The 16,340-nt window shown below is 54.3% G+C and overlaps 1 protein-coding gene across 5 annotated transcripts in view; it reads left to right on the top strand.

The window, feature by feature from the left end:
* Positions 1–14,640, top strand: part of ALX4 (ALX homeobox 4) — a 62,752-nt gene extending 48,112 nt beyond the window's left edge. For all 5 annotated transcript variants that reach the window (XM_081154701.1, XM_081154705.1, XM_081154704.1 and 2 more), the window contains 3 exons: positions 1,945–2,255; positions 8,389–8,517; positions 9,520–14,640. In XM_081154701.1, the coding sequence (XP_081010827.1) occupies positions 1,945–2,255; positions 8,389–8,517; positions 9,520–9,846 (767 nt within the window). In that variant the 3' untranslated portion in view covers positions 9,847–14,640. The remainder of the gene's footprint in view (positions 1–1,944; positions 2,256–8,388; positions 8,518–9,519) is intronic.
* The last annotated feature ends 1,700 nt before the right edge of the window (positions 14,641–16,340 follow it).

Here is a 16,340-nt window from a genome sequence, read left to right as displayed (position 1 = left end):
GGGATAAGGCTGGGGGAGCAGGGCTAGGGCAGGAGGGGTAGCGCTGCCCCCTCCCAGCCTGGCCTCCAGGAAGTTGCATAACAGATGTTTATTTTTGGTGAGGCTGAGTGGGATTTCTTCTCTTTAAAAAAAACCCAAAATATAAAACTTATTTGTCTGCGAGGAAGATAAATATCTTTGCTGAAAGCTCTTGGCCCAGCTGCCAGCTACAGTTTGCATAAAGCTGTTGCCGAAGACCTGGCAGTCTGTGTGCCTGGCTCACATGGTGTCATGCGTGATCCCTGTGGGCTGGCCCACCACCCTGGTGGCGTCAGCACTGGCAGTGACCCTCAGAAATGGCCTTCTGAAGCTGCTTCCAGGCTCACTCACCTCCACCCCCTTTTTTTCAGTGCCTGGGAGAGGGAGGTGACAATGACAGAGGCGAAATGTCCCTCTCAGCCTCCCTAGCATGAAGAGAGTCCCTGTGTACACAGAGAGCCAGGGTAGAGAGTGAACCTGAAGCCTGGGCCTCCGGAATCTGGGTGGAGTCAGGAAACCTGGGCTAGAGGCATCTTCTTGGCACTTAATGCCCGCCACTTGGACCTATTCCCAGAAGAGAAACTGAGGGTCAGAGTGACCCTCATGCTTGTGACGAGCAGAGTCTGTGCATGGGAAAGGTCTTGTTAGGCGCTCCTCACATGTCTCACCAATCTGTTAGGTTATCTTACTCCACAAGAGTCAGACAGGGAATGTGGCTCAGAGAGGGGCTCACACCCATCTCCAGACACCAGTCCTAACGCCCCACCCACAGTGCCCCACATGCTTCTGCTCCCAGATGCCCCATGGAGTGTCTGCCCAGTTGGAGGACTTCTCCAAGGTCAGTTCTCTGCTGCTTGCAAGCCCAGACCAGGCTGGGAATAACACCGGCAGAAACTTACCAGCCAGCACTGTGCCAAGTGCTTTACATGGTGGCTCTTTAATCCTACAGCTACCCTATAAGGATTCCTGTCCTACAGGCATCTTCATCCCCATTATATAGAGGAGGAAAGTGAGGCACAAAGAGGTTAAGTGAACTGTCCAAAGCACACAGCTGGTGAGTCTTCCCTGTGAGATTCACACCATGGTGCCTGGCTCCAGAGCCCACACTCCAACCCCTGAGGCCATTGTGTGTGACCAGGGTGCTAACTGGACTATTTGGACATGGACAAGCTACGCCCTGCCCCACCCTCCCACGCAGGCCTCTGCCACCACATTCTTGACCTGCATGAGCTGGAGCTTTCCAGCTCGGAACTTCTAAGAACCAGCGGGCGGAGCCCCATTCTGATAGATGCAGTGGCTGTGGGCCTGGGCCTGGACCTCAAGCTTTGTGTAAATCTACCAGGGCCCACGTGGAGGGGGCGGACGCTGCTTGGCCCATTGGTGAGACCAGTGGAGGACAAGGGGATATGGAGAAGAATCTCCACAACTCCTAATGAATCCCCAGGAAAGGAGGGGCATTTCTGCCTGTCTCAACGCTGGCCTCTCCTCCTCCTTCTGGTTCAGTTGGGCCAGGAATGACCACTGAATGACTTTTCCCTTCCACCCTGGGGATTTCGAGGTAGAGTCAGCATCCTCGATGCCCAAAGGAGAAGTTTTGGCAAAGGGGACCCTTCTAGAGAGAGGAGACTGGGGCCAGTAGGGTGGGAATTAAAGGTCATAGAGGTCATATTGACTGACCCAGTCACAAAACATTGATGCTAAAAGGGGCCCATTTTGAGATGATGGTAAAGAGGCTCAGAGAGGGAAGGGGACTTGCCCAAGGTCACACAGCATGGTAATGGTAAGCCAAGATTAGAAACCAGGCCTCCTGACCTCACATCCAATGTGTCCCTGAGAGAAACAAGGCAGGGGATGGCACAGTCATCCCGCCCTCCTCTCTCACTTGATTCAGCCATTGGTTTCTGATCTTGTTTCCTCCCCCCTCAGCCAAAGAGAGCTCCCTGAGTGAGCCAGAGCTACCGCCTGACTCTGACACTGTGGGGATGGACAGCAGCTACCTCAGTGTGAAGGAGGCTGGGGTGAAGGGGCCCCAGGACCAGGCCAGCGCCGACCTCCCCAGCCCGCTGGAAAAGGCTGACTCAGAGAGCAACAAGGGCAAGAAGCGGAGGAACCGAACCACCTTCACCAGCTACCAGTTGGAGGAACTGGAGAAGGTCTTCCAGAAGACTCACTACCCCGACGTGTACGCAAGGGAGCAGCTGGCAATGAGGACAGACCTCACCGAGGCCCGCGTGCAGGTCAGTGAGGGTGTCCAAGGTGGGTAGGAGAGCACCCTGCCCTTGGACTGGTGGCTGGAGCCGAGATTGGCTGACTGTCCCTCAACCACACTCTCCTAAGTCCAAGGAGAGCCCCACAAGCTACTACCCTGCCCCTAATGCCCCTGCTCCAAGTCTGCTTTTATCCACTTTAATGTTAGGCTTCTTGCTCTGGATGGAGCAGGAGTGAAAGAAGCAGAGCACTTTAGAGGGGCAGGAAGCCTGTTAGCTGTATTTCTGGGCTCTAAGTGGTGTGAGAGTCTAGGCGGTTTCATGAAGAAGATGACTGCTCTCTGCTCTGGAAGGCCTATCTCTTGGAAAAGAATCAGGATAAACTTAAAGACATCCACAGCAGCCCAATGGGGAGAGACAGAGAATAATCCAGCTCTTCCTTCTGCCCAGGATAGCCGCCTACTCCTGCATCTTTCAGGTCCCAACTAAATATAGCTTCTTTGAAAAGTCTTCCTGACCATTATGGTGAAAACAGTAGCAATCACCCAACACAACACAACACAATAAAATCCAGCACAGCTCAATCCAATACAGCCCAACTCAACACAGTCCAACACAACACAGCACAACTCAACACAATACAGCCCAACGCAACCCAGCCCAACTCAACACAACTCAACACAACTCAACACAACACAATGAAATCCAGCACAGCTCAATCCAATCCAACCCAACTCAACCCAAAACAACACAATGCAACACAACTCAGCCACGCCCAACCCAACAAAATCCAACACAGCTGAATGCAATACAGTCCAACTCAACCCAAACCAACATAACTCAACACAACACAACTTATCCCAAACCAAGTCAACTCAACACAACACAACTCAACACAACCAAACCAGGTTACCTACTACCACATTGTCCTATTTTATCTTCTCTGTAGAAATGACTGGCTTAAATGACCTTACCTGTTTCTCTTCTCCCACTAGAATATGAGCCCTTGAGGGCAGGTACTGTCTGATTGTTCATCACTGTACTCCTACCAATTAGAGGAGGCCAAAATCAGAACAACAGGGGCAAAGAATAAATATTTGTGGACTGATTGACCTCTTTTGTCCAGAGAGGGTGTCCCTACCTCCCTGCATGAAATTAGAGTAAAGAAAGAACCAGACAGGAAGCCAAGACCTCTGAGTATCCCAAAACAGGTGACAAAATCTGTGCATTAAAGCTCAGGCTTCAGCTTAGTACAGAATAAATACCATGCTCATCCTGCTTTCCATCCCAGAGTATGTTAGAAATAGCAAATAAGGTGTTGTCATAGCAGTTTCTTCCCTCCAGTATGCTAGGGAAATCAACAGCTTGAGAAAAGGGGAATTGTTTTATTGTTGTTTTTTAAAGCAGCACAGCTCAGCTCAGCTCAGCTCAGCTCAGGACTTTCAATACCAGGACAAAGAGCCCTTCCTTACTCAGCAGACCCCAAGGGTGCCCCCTATTGTATTAGTTCACTAAAGAATCTTAGGTAGAATTTTTCTAAGGCAATACAAGGTTCATCAGTCTCCACCATGTTCTCTTTAATAAGCAGAGGCATTTGTAATTTAGTCCAGAATCATTTTTATGTACAATGACTAATGTGAAAAAGGACTGGCAGTTGTCAGTAAATATGTAGCCATCAGAAGTGATTCTGAACAGGGGGTTGTTTAAGCCTAATTCCTGAGGGCAGGCTGTCTGTTGTTTTTTGCTCCGGCACCAAGTGAATGCTTGGAGAAGGAAGGCAGGGCAGCTGAGGCTTTACTGGGATTTCAGAAGCCCTCTCACACCCATTATCTCATCCGAGTTGGGATAACCAGCCACGTGACCTCAAGTGCTCGGAGTCTAGACAGGAACCCCAGAATCTGGCCTCAGCTCAGCCAATGGGTTTGGAAGTAGGTGGAGAAGAGGTTGACTGAGTATGGAACGTTTCTGTAGGTACTATGTGGGTGTGGGATAAACCAGTTCACTTCTGTGCAGGATGTGTGTATATATGTATGTGCATGTGTGTGTTCCTCGTAGGTGGATAGGAGTGCCCAGGAGTAGAACTCACTCATTATTGAAAGGAGGATGGACCTTCTAGTACAAAACATGGACATGACACCGGGGCACGTCTAGCACTTTTCACGACCATTCAGCTAGAATAGTGTTCTCTCTGTGCGCGCGCGCGCACACACACACTCACACACACATTTATGCCTGCCTCCAAAAAGGAGTTGAGGCAGCTTATAATTAAAGATTTATTATTTTCACCTAAGAACAAGAACAATTTCATAAAATGGGAAGGTAATTATATAAAAAATCTAGACTTAGGATCATAATTGCCACTGAGCACAAATTTTACTTCTGAGCTTCCCAGCAGCCAAGGCAGAAAGGGAAGCCCTAATGTGTTGCATATTTTATCATCTAAGGGGGCGATCATAGAATTATGGGATGTGAGTGCTGGGAAGGATCTCCTGGTCCTCTCATTTGATAACAAGGAAGAAGAGGCCTAGGGGGCGAAGTGATTATCTGTGATTGAGAGACTCAGGAACGTGACTTGGTGGCTGTGCTGAGACTAGGATCTGAGACTCCCGAGTTCCATCCCAGGGCTTCTTTTGCTTTAGTTTGCTGTACCAGGACACGTGCCAGATTGTTCCGAGACTTATTTGTGTAAAGGCAACAGGGTGGGTGGGATATTCATGTGCGTCAGACCTCTGGGTTGAGCCCTGAGCCTGGCAGTGCCCTGGGGGGTGGAGGGAATGGGGACAGAACCCCCTGCTTGTCTATGCTGTTTGTTTGGGGCCCACAACCAGCTGGTGGGAAGCCAGGTGCCTGGTGTAGAGGGGTGGTGGGGACAGGAGGAGGTGATGGGGGCCCCCGAGATGGACCTTTCCTGGGAAGAAGCCTGGGGTTTGGCCCTGCTCCAGGGGGCTGCAGGGGCCTCTCTCTGCTGTCTGGGATTCCAATCTACGCAGCTGGTGTCTGAAGACAATAAGACAGAGGCCTTCCCCGCCCTGGGCCACCCCGTCCGGGCCCCAGATGGGCTGCGGTTAGCAAGGCCTCTGCCAAGACGGTTGGTTCCTTGGGGAGAGGCCTGTGCGGAGTGGGCCCATGCTGGGGTGGGCCTGGGAACGGGGTGGTCCTGGGGTGAGACACGCAGAGTGGAAGGCCGGGACCTTGTGGCCTGCTCTCCTCCCTGGGGTTGTACAGGCTTGGGGCCCAGAGAATCTGGGCAGGCAGTGGGGGAGCTCTCAGAGTGCCAGGCTCCAGGGGTCAGAAATGGAAGGACACCCAGAGCCTCAGGATCCACAAATGTCAGCACAAGAGGGGCCCATGAGGATAGCCTGCCACCCCCCCGCTTATGTGCGAGGAGGTTGAAGAGCAGAGATGCTAACTTAGCTTATAAGCCCCGATCTGGGCAGAAAAGCTCCAGCCTTGTGCACAGGGCGAGGCCCAGGGAGGAAGGAATTGCAGGAGGAGGTGGGCAGGTCTCCTCCCATCAGCCGGCTCCCCCACAGCTGGGCCACCTCCCACATCTCCATCTTTAGCCCTCAGCCTGACCCCATCCACTCCCTTCCCAAAGACGGTGCTCTCCCTGCTGCCTCTCCCTCGTCTGCTCATCTATCTTCCTAGATAACCAGGTCTCCCCTCTCCCGGCCTCCTCCTCCCACACACTCAGCCCCAGCCCCCCCACATTCCATCTCCCCCACTCTGCTCCTCCCCTCAATCCCAGGCTCCATTAGGGACACTGGCCTCCTCCCTCCTCGCTGTGTCCCTCCCAGCCCATCCAAACCTGCTCGAGGCCTTCACCGGCACCTCTCTACCTCTACATTCCCACACAGGGACCCCGAGTCTACAGAGACACAGGGAAACCCCCCCACTGATGGCAACTAAACCTCTTCTTGCCTTCTCCCCACCCCCAAAGAAAGAACGAAGCCATATATCTCGATGCCTCCGGTGGGCTTCTCCCCTCCCCCCGGCTCCCCCCACAGAAAACCCTGGGAGGTGGAGGAAGGAGCGGAAAGACTGAGCTAAGCCTGCAGGAAATTAAACATGAAATGAAAACAAGCTCCTCTGATGCATTCTCTCATCCTGCCCCCGGTCCACCATTCCAGGCCGCTGATAAAGGGGGATCCCGTTTCAGCCGCAGAGAGGAGACCTGACCCGCCCTTGGCTCCCAGCAGGCTCTGGGGCAGGGCTGAGACCCCAAGCCCAAGAGAGGGCTGGTCTCCAGGGAGGGCACAGGAAGCATGCTTCTCCGGCGCGGGAGCCAGGAGGGGGAAATGGAGCGACTCTGAAAGAAACGGCAGGCCCGTGTGTACGTGTGTGTGTGCATGTGTGCACATGTGTGTGTTGGTGTGTGTACACTTGTGCACATGCACACTTGGGACTGGGGGGGAAGGGAGGGACAGCCCCACGCTCCCTCCTCACCCCGCCCTCCCCACATTCACATGAGATAGATATACTCCATCTTTTTTGACCCTTTCCTCTAGCAAAAGACAGTAAGAAAGGTCAGGAGCTATAAACAAATAAGCGTGAAGTACTCTAAGAACTGCGTGAAAATTTCCCATCTGTCTCCCCCACTGCTCCCATCCTCACCCCTGTGGGGATGTCAATACAGATACTGGCCCATTTTCCAGATGCAGGAACTGAGGTTTTTGGCAATGCCAGCACTCAGTGGGCACTCCATTCCCCCCGGCTGCACCTGAAGCCTGTGCAGGCTGAGTAGCCTCCTCTGTGCTGCCTCATGGGAGCCCATCTGCACCTCAGGCCAGCTCTGCTCCCTCCTCTGAGAGCTGTTTTTGGAGACTACTCATGCACCTGGTTTGCAGCAGCATGGGTCACTGGGAAGGGAAAGCCAGCTCCCTCAGTGCCTGGCCCAGTGAGAGCCTGCCAGACTCCTCACAGCTCTGCAGCCATGGTCCTTGTCACTGCTCTGCGCTCCCTGTCTCCAAGGCTGCGGGCAGCATGCTATCTGGGTGTGTGTACCCACTTGCACCCGGTCAGCTGGCAGGAGTACAGCAAGCTGAAAGGAAGCTCCCTCTGGGGAGCTCCAAGGTCTGCTTCTGACTCAGCCCCAGGCCATTCCTGGCCTGCAAACTGATCCCTCCTCACCTCCCCCTCCCACCCATGATTCCAAGTCAGGGCAGGGGTCGCTGGTTCCAGGTGAGCTCTTGCCCAAGAGCCTTGGGAAAGTTCTCGGCCTGCCAGAAATGCTCCAGGAAAGGAAATGGACCCCACCCATCCACCATAGATTTCAGCTCCTTCACCTGACTCGCAGATCACCTTCCCCGTCAGGCCCCCAGTCAAGCCAACGTTCCACCCACCCATGTTCAGTGACAGGTGGCCTCCAGCCTCCTTAACATCAGGACCTCCTCTGAGTGAGCACTTGTAGCATCTGCCTCTCCTGACAGCACCAAGGACAAGCCCTCCACTTGGCATCTGAGGACCCCACAGTCTGACTTCTGCTTTCTCGATTCCTCTCCCCCACACTCCCCATAATTGGGCAGCGTGCCCTGGTGTCTCTAAACTCAGGGCTGGACTTTCCTCCCTCCAGCCAACACTCAAGGCCTAGCTCCAGCCCTCATCTCCAAGAAGCCCTCCTTGACTGCCTGTGTTGCCCAGTTGAGCCCCTGTTGTCCACAGGACCTTTAACATGGGGGTTTCTGAGCTGGGAGACTATTTCCCACAAGAATGCTGCAGAGAGTCAGGAGGGTCAGGAATCTGGGCTTCTTGGCCCCAGGAAGCCACAGACCTTTTGGAAAACCATGTGTGTGGTAGTCTCTAGTAGATCGATTTTCTGGAGGAGAATTCATGGCGTTTATCAAGTTCTCCACCAAAGATTAGGCCACACGTCCCCATAAATGCTAAGTGGCCAGGGACCCATTTCCTGTGTGTGACACTCGCTTGCTCTAGATTCTGAAGCTTAGCAAAAATGAAACTCCTGGCCAAGGTCACACCATGGCTAGTGGGGGGTAAGCTGCTCTCCTGACTCTCAGCTTCAATCATTCTAGATGGTAAGCTCTTGGGGATAGACACCGAAGCAGCACTTATCTGCAGCCCAAGGCCTGCTGGGGCTCATGGAATGAGCCTACACTGCCCACGGGCACAGCCTCCTGACCCCTGAGACAACTGCTCTGTCCTGCAGGTCTGGTTTCAGAACCGGAGGGCCAAATGGAGGAAGAGGGAGCGTTTTGGGCAGATGCAGCAGGTTCGAACCCACTTCTCCACCGCCTATGAGCTGCCTCTCCTTACTCGAGCTGAGAACTATGCCCAGGTAGGTCCCTGCCCCGAGCTGCCTGCTCCAACCCCAAGCCACTCGAACTCTGAGAACCAGCACCTCAGAGAAAGACCGAGGTCCTCTGAGATGGGACTCGTGGCTTCAAGGTCCCTCAGGCCCAGTCCAACTGTGAGCCTCTTTACACCAGGATGTGGGAGACCCAGAGCCCATTCCATCCCATAAAAATGTTGCTCCAGGTTTGGCTGAGTCCCCAGCTCCACCTCCCCATAAATGCTTAGAGGGAAATGGGGTCCAGAGGTGGAAGCTGGGGAGAGGAGAGGGATCACAGCTGCATGGATGGGAGATGAGACATCCAGTCCAGCCTCCACCACTGCCTGGGCATCCTCCACACCCCAAGACATGTGGGTGGCCAGCTGGCTCCATCCATTCAGTCCCTGTGCCCATCACCTCCTGAGGCAGCCATTTCTATCTGAGATCCTCAGCCACTGACTTTGGCTTCTGGGAGATTTAGGTCCCCACCGCCCACTTCCACCCTCTCCACATCACAACCTACAAGTCCAGAGCCATGTTCCCAAAGCCAAAGGTCCCCACTTATCAGGTACCTAGGAGGTCCTGGGCCTGGAAGGAGCTGGAGGTAAGATACAGCCCCTGACCTTAATGAGTCCACGGACAGAGACAGAGTCTGCAACTGTGTCCAAAATCAGGAAGTCAGTGGCTAAGGTGGGGGCTGTCCTCAGCTGGTTAGCTGTGCCCCAGCCCTGTCACTGGACCCTTGTTGAAGTTTGAAGTTCAGTCCTTAAAACAGAATTTCTGTCTGCTGCTAGCCTGGCCCTGGGAACAGCATAACCAAAGCATAAAACGCAGGCTCTCTGGGGGCACCTGGATGACCTTAATGTTTAGAGAGGCTCCCAAGTAAACACTCGAGAATGGTTTAATCATAATGATGGGCTCCTAAGTGGGGGGAGGTGGGGGGCTCCTATGTACGGCCCCACCCCCACCCCAGCCAGCCTGTGACTTCTCTCCCCTCCTCCTACCCAGATTCAGAACCCGTCCTGGATTGGCAACAACGGGGCTGCCTCGCCAGTGCCAGCCTGCGTGGTCCCCTGTGACCCGGTGCCAGCCTGTATGTCCCCTCACGCCCATCCCCCTGGCTCTGGGGCCAGTGGTGTCACCGACTTCCTGAGTGTCTCTGGGGCTGGCAGCCATGTGGGCCAAACGCACATGGGTGGCCTGTTCGGAGCAGGCCTCAGCCCAGGTCTCAACGGCTACGAGCTCAACGGTGAGCCGGACCGCAAGACCTCGAGCATCGCAGCCCTCCGCATGAAGGCCAAGGAGCACAGTGCGGCCATCTCCTGGGCCACCTGACAGGGCCTCTCTGGTCCCAGCCCCGCGCCCTCCCCCACCTCGGGGCACTGGCCACGCCCATGCTTTCCAGGCCCCCAGCCTCCCACTCGACTTTCCTCTTGGGAACCTGGCCTGGGCCAGGGGCCTGACCCTCAGCACTTTCAGCCACCCCAAGTCTGAGGCCCGTGGACAGCTGGGAGGGAGGGGACAGCAGGCCCCTGCCCCTCGCTGGCACTGAGGCCAAGACCCCTGCTCCTGGCCGGAGGCAACGGAGACAGCGGTGGCCCCGTTTCACAGCTTTGCATCCATTAGAAGCTGAAGACCGTTCTTCCCCCTCCTGCTCCTCCATCCTGCCTGGTCTGACCGCTGAGTCAAATTTAAATTCCCATCGAGACCCAGCAGCAGCAACGGTACAGTCACGTCCATCCTTCCGTGTGGATCCCGGTCACCAGGCCCGTGACTGTGTCTGAAGAACAGGCTGCCCTCCCGTCTCCTTTTCTCTTCCTAAAACCCTATGGGATCTGACCTTTTGGACCCAAGGCATCTGCCTCATCTTCACCTAGAATGGAGGAGTCCCCATCCTGGCTGTCCCCAGAGGGAGTGGGCAGAGAGGAGGAGCTGGAGCCAAAGAATCCAGCTGTCACCCAGTAGTGCTGACATACAGGGTGGGGGCATGTCTCCACGCCCTTGGGCCCCGGAAACTGGATCTGGGTGAGCCCAGCAAGGGGACAATGCAGACCACCCACGGTGCTGGACAAAGACAAGCTTCCAGAGAGAGCAGGGGCTACAGGGAGGTGTCCAGGTGGGGCAGGGGATCGAGCACACACTCTGCTCTTCGGCCACCTGACATCTCCCGGCAGGATGGAGGAGCAGGAGGGGGAAGCAGGCAGCATGACAGCGACATTGGGCAGGTTGGGCAGCTCTGTTCTCCATCTAGCCAGGCCCCTCCAGGAGGGTCCTTCCCCCCAACCCCTGCCCCATCCCATTCTGGTCACTCCATGGAAGCACTCACACCTGGGACACTCAAGCCAGAGCCTGGGGGCATGGCGGCAGAGGGTCAGGAGCAGGTGTGGACTTGCTGGAGGACTATGTCCACGCTCGGCCTCCAGGCAGGCAAGGCAGCTGCTGCTGCCTCAGGCTGCCTTCCCCCCTCAGCCGTCTCTGCACATAACCATACCTTCCAGAGCCTTCCACGCAGGTGGGTGCTTGTGGTCTTCTAGGCAGAGGGCAGACAGAGCCTACCTTGACACTTCTTCCTCGGGGGCCAGAAGTCTCAGCCCCTCTCTCTGGCCTCTGGAAGGGCTTGCAGGGCAGAGCTCCCGAGTCACTTGCCCTGTTCTAGGTGTGGGGCCAGGATGTCCTCAGGAAGTGCATTTCTCTGCCTGTAGGAAGAGGCCTCCTTCGGGAGGGGCGGGGGTCACTCCATATTTGCCTGGCCTGAGACGTGCAGCTTAGTCCCAGACATCACCTAAGCTTGTGGCACACAGCACCCGTCCTCTGAGGCAGGCCTTTCAGGGCCCTGGGAGGTCCATGGCAGGTAGCCCCCGAGCCTGTCAGGCATGGGGGCTGGGACGCAGGACAGCCTGTGCGGTTGGCAGATGGGCGTGAGATACCCTGCCTTGAGCTGCTCGGGGTTTAGGAGAAATCGCAGGCTCCATCTCAACCTTATGCTCTCATCAGCTCCAGGATAGGACGAGAAGGATCTGGCTTCGGCCTCCCTCAATGCCAGTCAGGCCTCTTAGTAAACCGTAGCTCTGAGATCAATCTTCTAGAATGACAGGGGTCTAGGACATGGAATTAGATGTCCTTGAAGGCTTCGCTTCCCGAGTGTCATTTGTTTGAGGATCTTGGAGTCACTCTTAGGAAGCCTCTCCAGTTTGAGGTTCACTGAACTAACCCAGACTCCCCAAAATCTAGCAGGGGAAAGGAGCAAATTGCTTAAGGCTGTGAACAGTCTCCTAAATGCTCCAGTGGCTAGAAGGACACAAGAACTTTCACCAAAGGTGTGTTTTCACCAGGAGAGAATCAGTACACAGAGAAAGCCCCAGAGCAGGGCGGGGGGAGAGCGCAGGTGCGAGGTGGATTCCTCTGGGAGGGACCCCTGGCTCTCAGTTTTCTATGTGTCTGCTTTCTGGCTGGACTAGACTCAAGTCAGGCAAATTTCAACCAAAATGCCTGAGAAGGAAAAGCTTCTGTTAGAAGCAGTTGAGCTGTGGCTCTGGCTTGCTGTCCCACCATCGGAGCCCAGTGTTAATGATTAAAATATCTGTGTTCATCTCCCCATAGGTGGCTACTTACCCCCAGGCCTGTCCTTGCCCTGCCCTGCCCTCTAGAGCCTGCCTAACACTGACAATCACATCATTGAGCTGGGGGAGTAGGGGGGTGACTCTAGTTAGTTCAATCTCTTTACAGTGGAGCCGAGAAGACCCCGCCCCCAGTAGAGAAGTGACTGCCCTGCCATGGTTAACCAGAGGCAAAGGAGGCTGACAGTGGAGCCCTGTGGTGCTGCCCAGGCTTTGCCACGGCCTCAGCAGGCGGCTGGTGCATGAGGCACCCCCACAGCCTCACAACTCGCAGCTCATCCAGTGGCTCAGCTCTCTGCTTGAGTGCCTCCCTCTCCTCAGCCTTCTCTCTGGTTCTTTCCCAGTCAGGTGGCTGGGCCCAGGCCTTCTGTGTTCTAGGGTGGGAGGCATCCCCAAAGCAACTCCTGGGATGCCTACGCGAGCTTGGGGACTCTCCCAAGCCAGGTGGCTTCCTCTGGAAGGCAGGCAGAGAGGAGAATCCATTGCCCTGTGGGTCACTGCTAAGCAAATAAGCCAGAGGTGAAGATTTCCTTTGGCCATTGATTTCAACAGAGATGGCGATGCAGACCTGAAGTGGTGGGCAGCAGGCAGGCCAATGGGCAGCCTCCCCAACACCGAGAGCCCCTCATCCTGCTGGGAGTGTCTTTGGAGCCAAGGCTTGACACTAAGGTGCTGCCACCCTCATGCTGTCCCTGCTCCCGGGGCAGGGAAGGAGGCAAGGGCTTGGGAGAAGGCACCTAGAGAGGCTTGTCCCCAGGTCTTCAATAGTGCTTGGAGGACGTGGGCTTTGTAACTTTCCCTGACTTCTTTCAACTATACTTGATTTTCAGCTCTCACCACCATGCCTCCAGCTCTGGGAAGCATGGAGGCCAGGTTAGTTCAAAGACACTGCAAAGGGTGGGGGGCAGCAACTGTGAGCTGGGGCCTGGCACTCACTGCTGTGGCCACCCTGGGCCCAGATCCAGTGTCCTTCCTGCCCTTATTCCCACTGGGTAGACAAGAGGAACTTTCCCAAGAAAACTACCAAGTGTCCTGCTCACGTGCTATTCTCTCTCTGGGCTGGGTCTTGGGGAGGTCACCTTGGGAGACACCCTGGGGCTTCTGGTCAGCTTGATGGCCCTGTCAGGTGCAGAGGCCAGCAGGCCTAGCTGGGTAGGATGGCTGGCAAGCTGGCCCCCAGGACAATAATCCATGACCATAAACGAGAAAATCGAGACCACACACTCCCTACGTCTCAAAGTCGCGCCGCCCGCTTCACTTCATGCGGATGCTGCAGAGAGGAAAGGTGTCCCCTGAACATTACCTAATCTTGCCCGCCCCCCACCCTTCTCTTACGACATAGAGCTAGGCCTTTATACTACTGATTTTGAAGGACAGTTTTGATGTCTAACAACCTGAGTGTGCAGTGGTCGGAAAGAGAGCTGAGCGCCAGAAGGAACATGAACCTCAACCAATACTGACTGTTCTCATTGTAAGATATGTTAACCCTGTATAAACGCAACTTTTCCTTTAGCTTAATGGCCTGGGGTGGATATTAAAAATATATATTAAAATACATTAAAAATTCAGAAAAAAATGTATAAAAAAATGAGGTCGGTTCCATAAAGTTTTACTGCCTATACCACCATGTAACAACATTACAGCAAAATATTAATAGAAGCATTCTTGCCTTTAAAGTAAGTTATTGCACTTACATCTTTTGGGGGAGGGGATATGGATGAGAAGAGGACTTGGGGCCCAGGAGTGGGGCTGGATGGGGAGCGGAAGTAGCCGGAGCTCCCCGAGCACCCTTGGCTGGGCATGGCCCGAATGGTCTGTTTGGTTGTTGTTTGCAATAAACTCCTTCTCCTTCCTCCTCTCAACTGGAACCTGTCTGTTTTGTTCCTGACTTGTGACAGATGAAATGTGATCAGAGGGGCCTCTGAAATCTCACGTTAATTGAAGTCGGCAAAAAAATACTAACAGTGCCCTTTTGAACCACTGACACAGTGCAGGGTGGATTACCAGGGCTAGATTAACAACAGGTGGCTGGTCAGGGCTCCCGCACAAAGAGGGGTGCATGGCCCATGAGGATCTGGGACAGTCCCCTTATCCCAGGGGACCCGCCTGCACAGCCGGGTAGGGGAAGAACCAGGGCTACCAGTCTGCTTCTCAGGCAGTAAAAGGGGGTCCCAGCAGCAGCTCCTTAGCAGCCCTGAATCTCGAGTGTGTTCAGCAAGGCCTGTGCCTCCAAGTCTCCACAGGAGGCATGGCGGTCCCTCCATGTCACCGAGGCTGTTCTGGAAGTGGGAAGAGGGCCAGGATATGCAGGTCCATGGTGGGGAGGCCTGGCTGCTTCACACAGCACAGGACAGGCCTCCAGCAGAGGCAGGTCCTGTACCTGGGTTCTCCTTCTTAGTGGCTGAGGAAACTTGCAGGAGGTCCAGCCAGGTGGTTTTTAAAGCAAAGCTCTAAGAATGAATAATCAGGCAGGGAGGCCCAGGCTCTGCTGCAGAGGAGTGCTCTCTCGCCTTCCAGCATGAAGGTGACCCCAGGAAGAGGCCTCCAGGGAGCCCTGCACAGAGAGGAGTAGTCTTCATTCACCAAAGCACCTGAGGCCGAGCCCTCACATCTGTGGAGGGGACTGAGCCCTATCCCTGCCCAGGTGATCAACTAGAGGGGAGGGTTAAGTGAGGTCATACACATGAGCTCACTGGCCATGTATCAGCAGTTCTTGTTCTGGCTGGGGAGTGGGTGGTGCAGTAGAGATGGTCTTTTTCCTCACTGAGGCCCAGACTCGCATGCTCAGCAGCTAAGGAACAGGCCCTCCACAAACAGCCCGTTCCCCAAAATAGGGCATACTGCAAGCTGTCTACGTGCCCAGAAATGTCTACATGCCAGCTCCAGGGACAATGGGTGTGAGTCGACATTTTCCCAGGAATTCTGATTCCAAACAGATTGATTTTTTTTTTTTTTTTTTTTAGCTCAACACAGACCAACAGGCTTGGGGAAGGGAGAACTTCCGAAAGGAGCTTCAGTTTATGACCATGTGCAAGCCACGTGGTAAGGTGTTGCCTTGACTAGCTGGGAGCCAACCCGCTGTGGGGCCTGTGTGAGGTCTCCCTGGCTCCCTGGCTGAGGTGTGGTCCAGATGTGCAGAGGCTGCACTATTCTTACCATGCTCCTAGGGTTCCTCCTGGGGTTGTCCCACAAGCCCCCTCCCCAGCCCTTCTCTGTCCTCTACCCACTCTGTACCCCTAATTTCCAAGCTCTGTGGGAAAGGAGGAGCTCACTGTTGCTATGACATTAAGGCCAAGTTACACTACAGAAAATGAAAATCAATGAGGGTATCGTGTTGGGGGCACAAGGGAAGGGGATCGAGCCTGAGGAAGGATGAAATGCAAAGGCAGCCACTATCTCCTCTCCAAGACAGGCTTCGACCAAAAGCTCTGTTCAGATGAGAGCAAGGAAAGGACCAAACAGGAAGCCATGTGTTGAAGGGAGAGAGACGAAAGACCTGGGTTTAAGAACTAACTTTGCAACTTATTAGCTTGGTTATTTTAGGCAAGCCACTAAAATTCTGATTTTCAATGTCTTCACCTGTAAAATGCGGACACCAACTCTCTTGCTCATCTCAAAAGGTAGTGAGAAAGCCCAAAGGGTTTAAAATATTTGGAAATCATGAAAAGCTGTGGCGACAGGAGGACTCATGCACCCTGGTGGTTGGGAGGGGCCATGGGGCTGACTTCCATCTAAGCGGCTAAGGGCAGAGTGCCAAAGACTCGGGTACTGTTCAGAGTGTGTCACCATACTTACTATGAAGCACCGGGAACCCCAATGTTCTATCCATGGGATTGGCAAGGGATCTGGTGGTAAGCAGTGTACTTATTCGCCTGCTCAGGCTGCCATGACAAACTGCCACACACTGGGTGGCTTAAAGAATAGATATTTATTTTCTTACAGTCCTGGGGACTGAAGTCCATGAGCAAGGTGCTGGCAGCCTCAGTTTTTGTGAGGCCTCCCTTCCTGGCCTGCAGACGGCCACCTTCTCACTGCACCCTCACTGGGCCTTTCCTCTGTGCTCAGGCAGAAAGCTCTGGTGTCTTCCTTTTCTTAGGACACTAGTCTTATCAAATTAAGACCCCACCCATATGACCTTACTTAACCTTTATTAGCTCCTATAGGCCTGACCGGTGGTTAGGGCTTCAGTATATGAATTTTATGAGGGTATGT

The sequence above is a fragment of the Miniopterus schreibersii genome, assembly GCF_964146895.1.
Source record: "Miniopterus schreibersii genome assembly, chromosome: 12".
In the NCBI taxonomy this organism is placed as follows: domain Eukaryota; kingdom Metazoa; phylum Chordata; class Mammalia; order Chiroptera; family Miniopteridae; genus Miniopterus; species Miniopterus schreibersii.
This window is presented reverse-complemented; position numbering and strand designations above follow the sequence as displayed.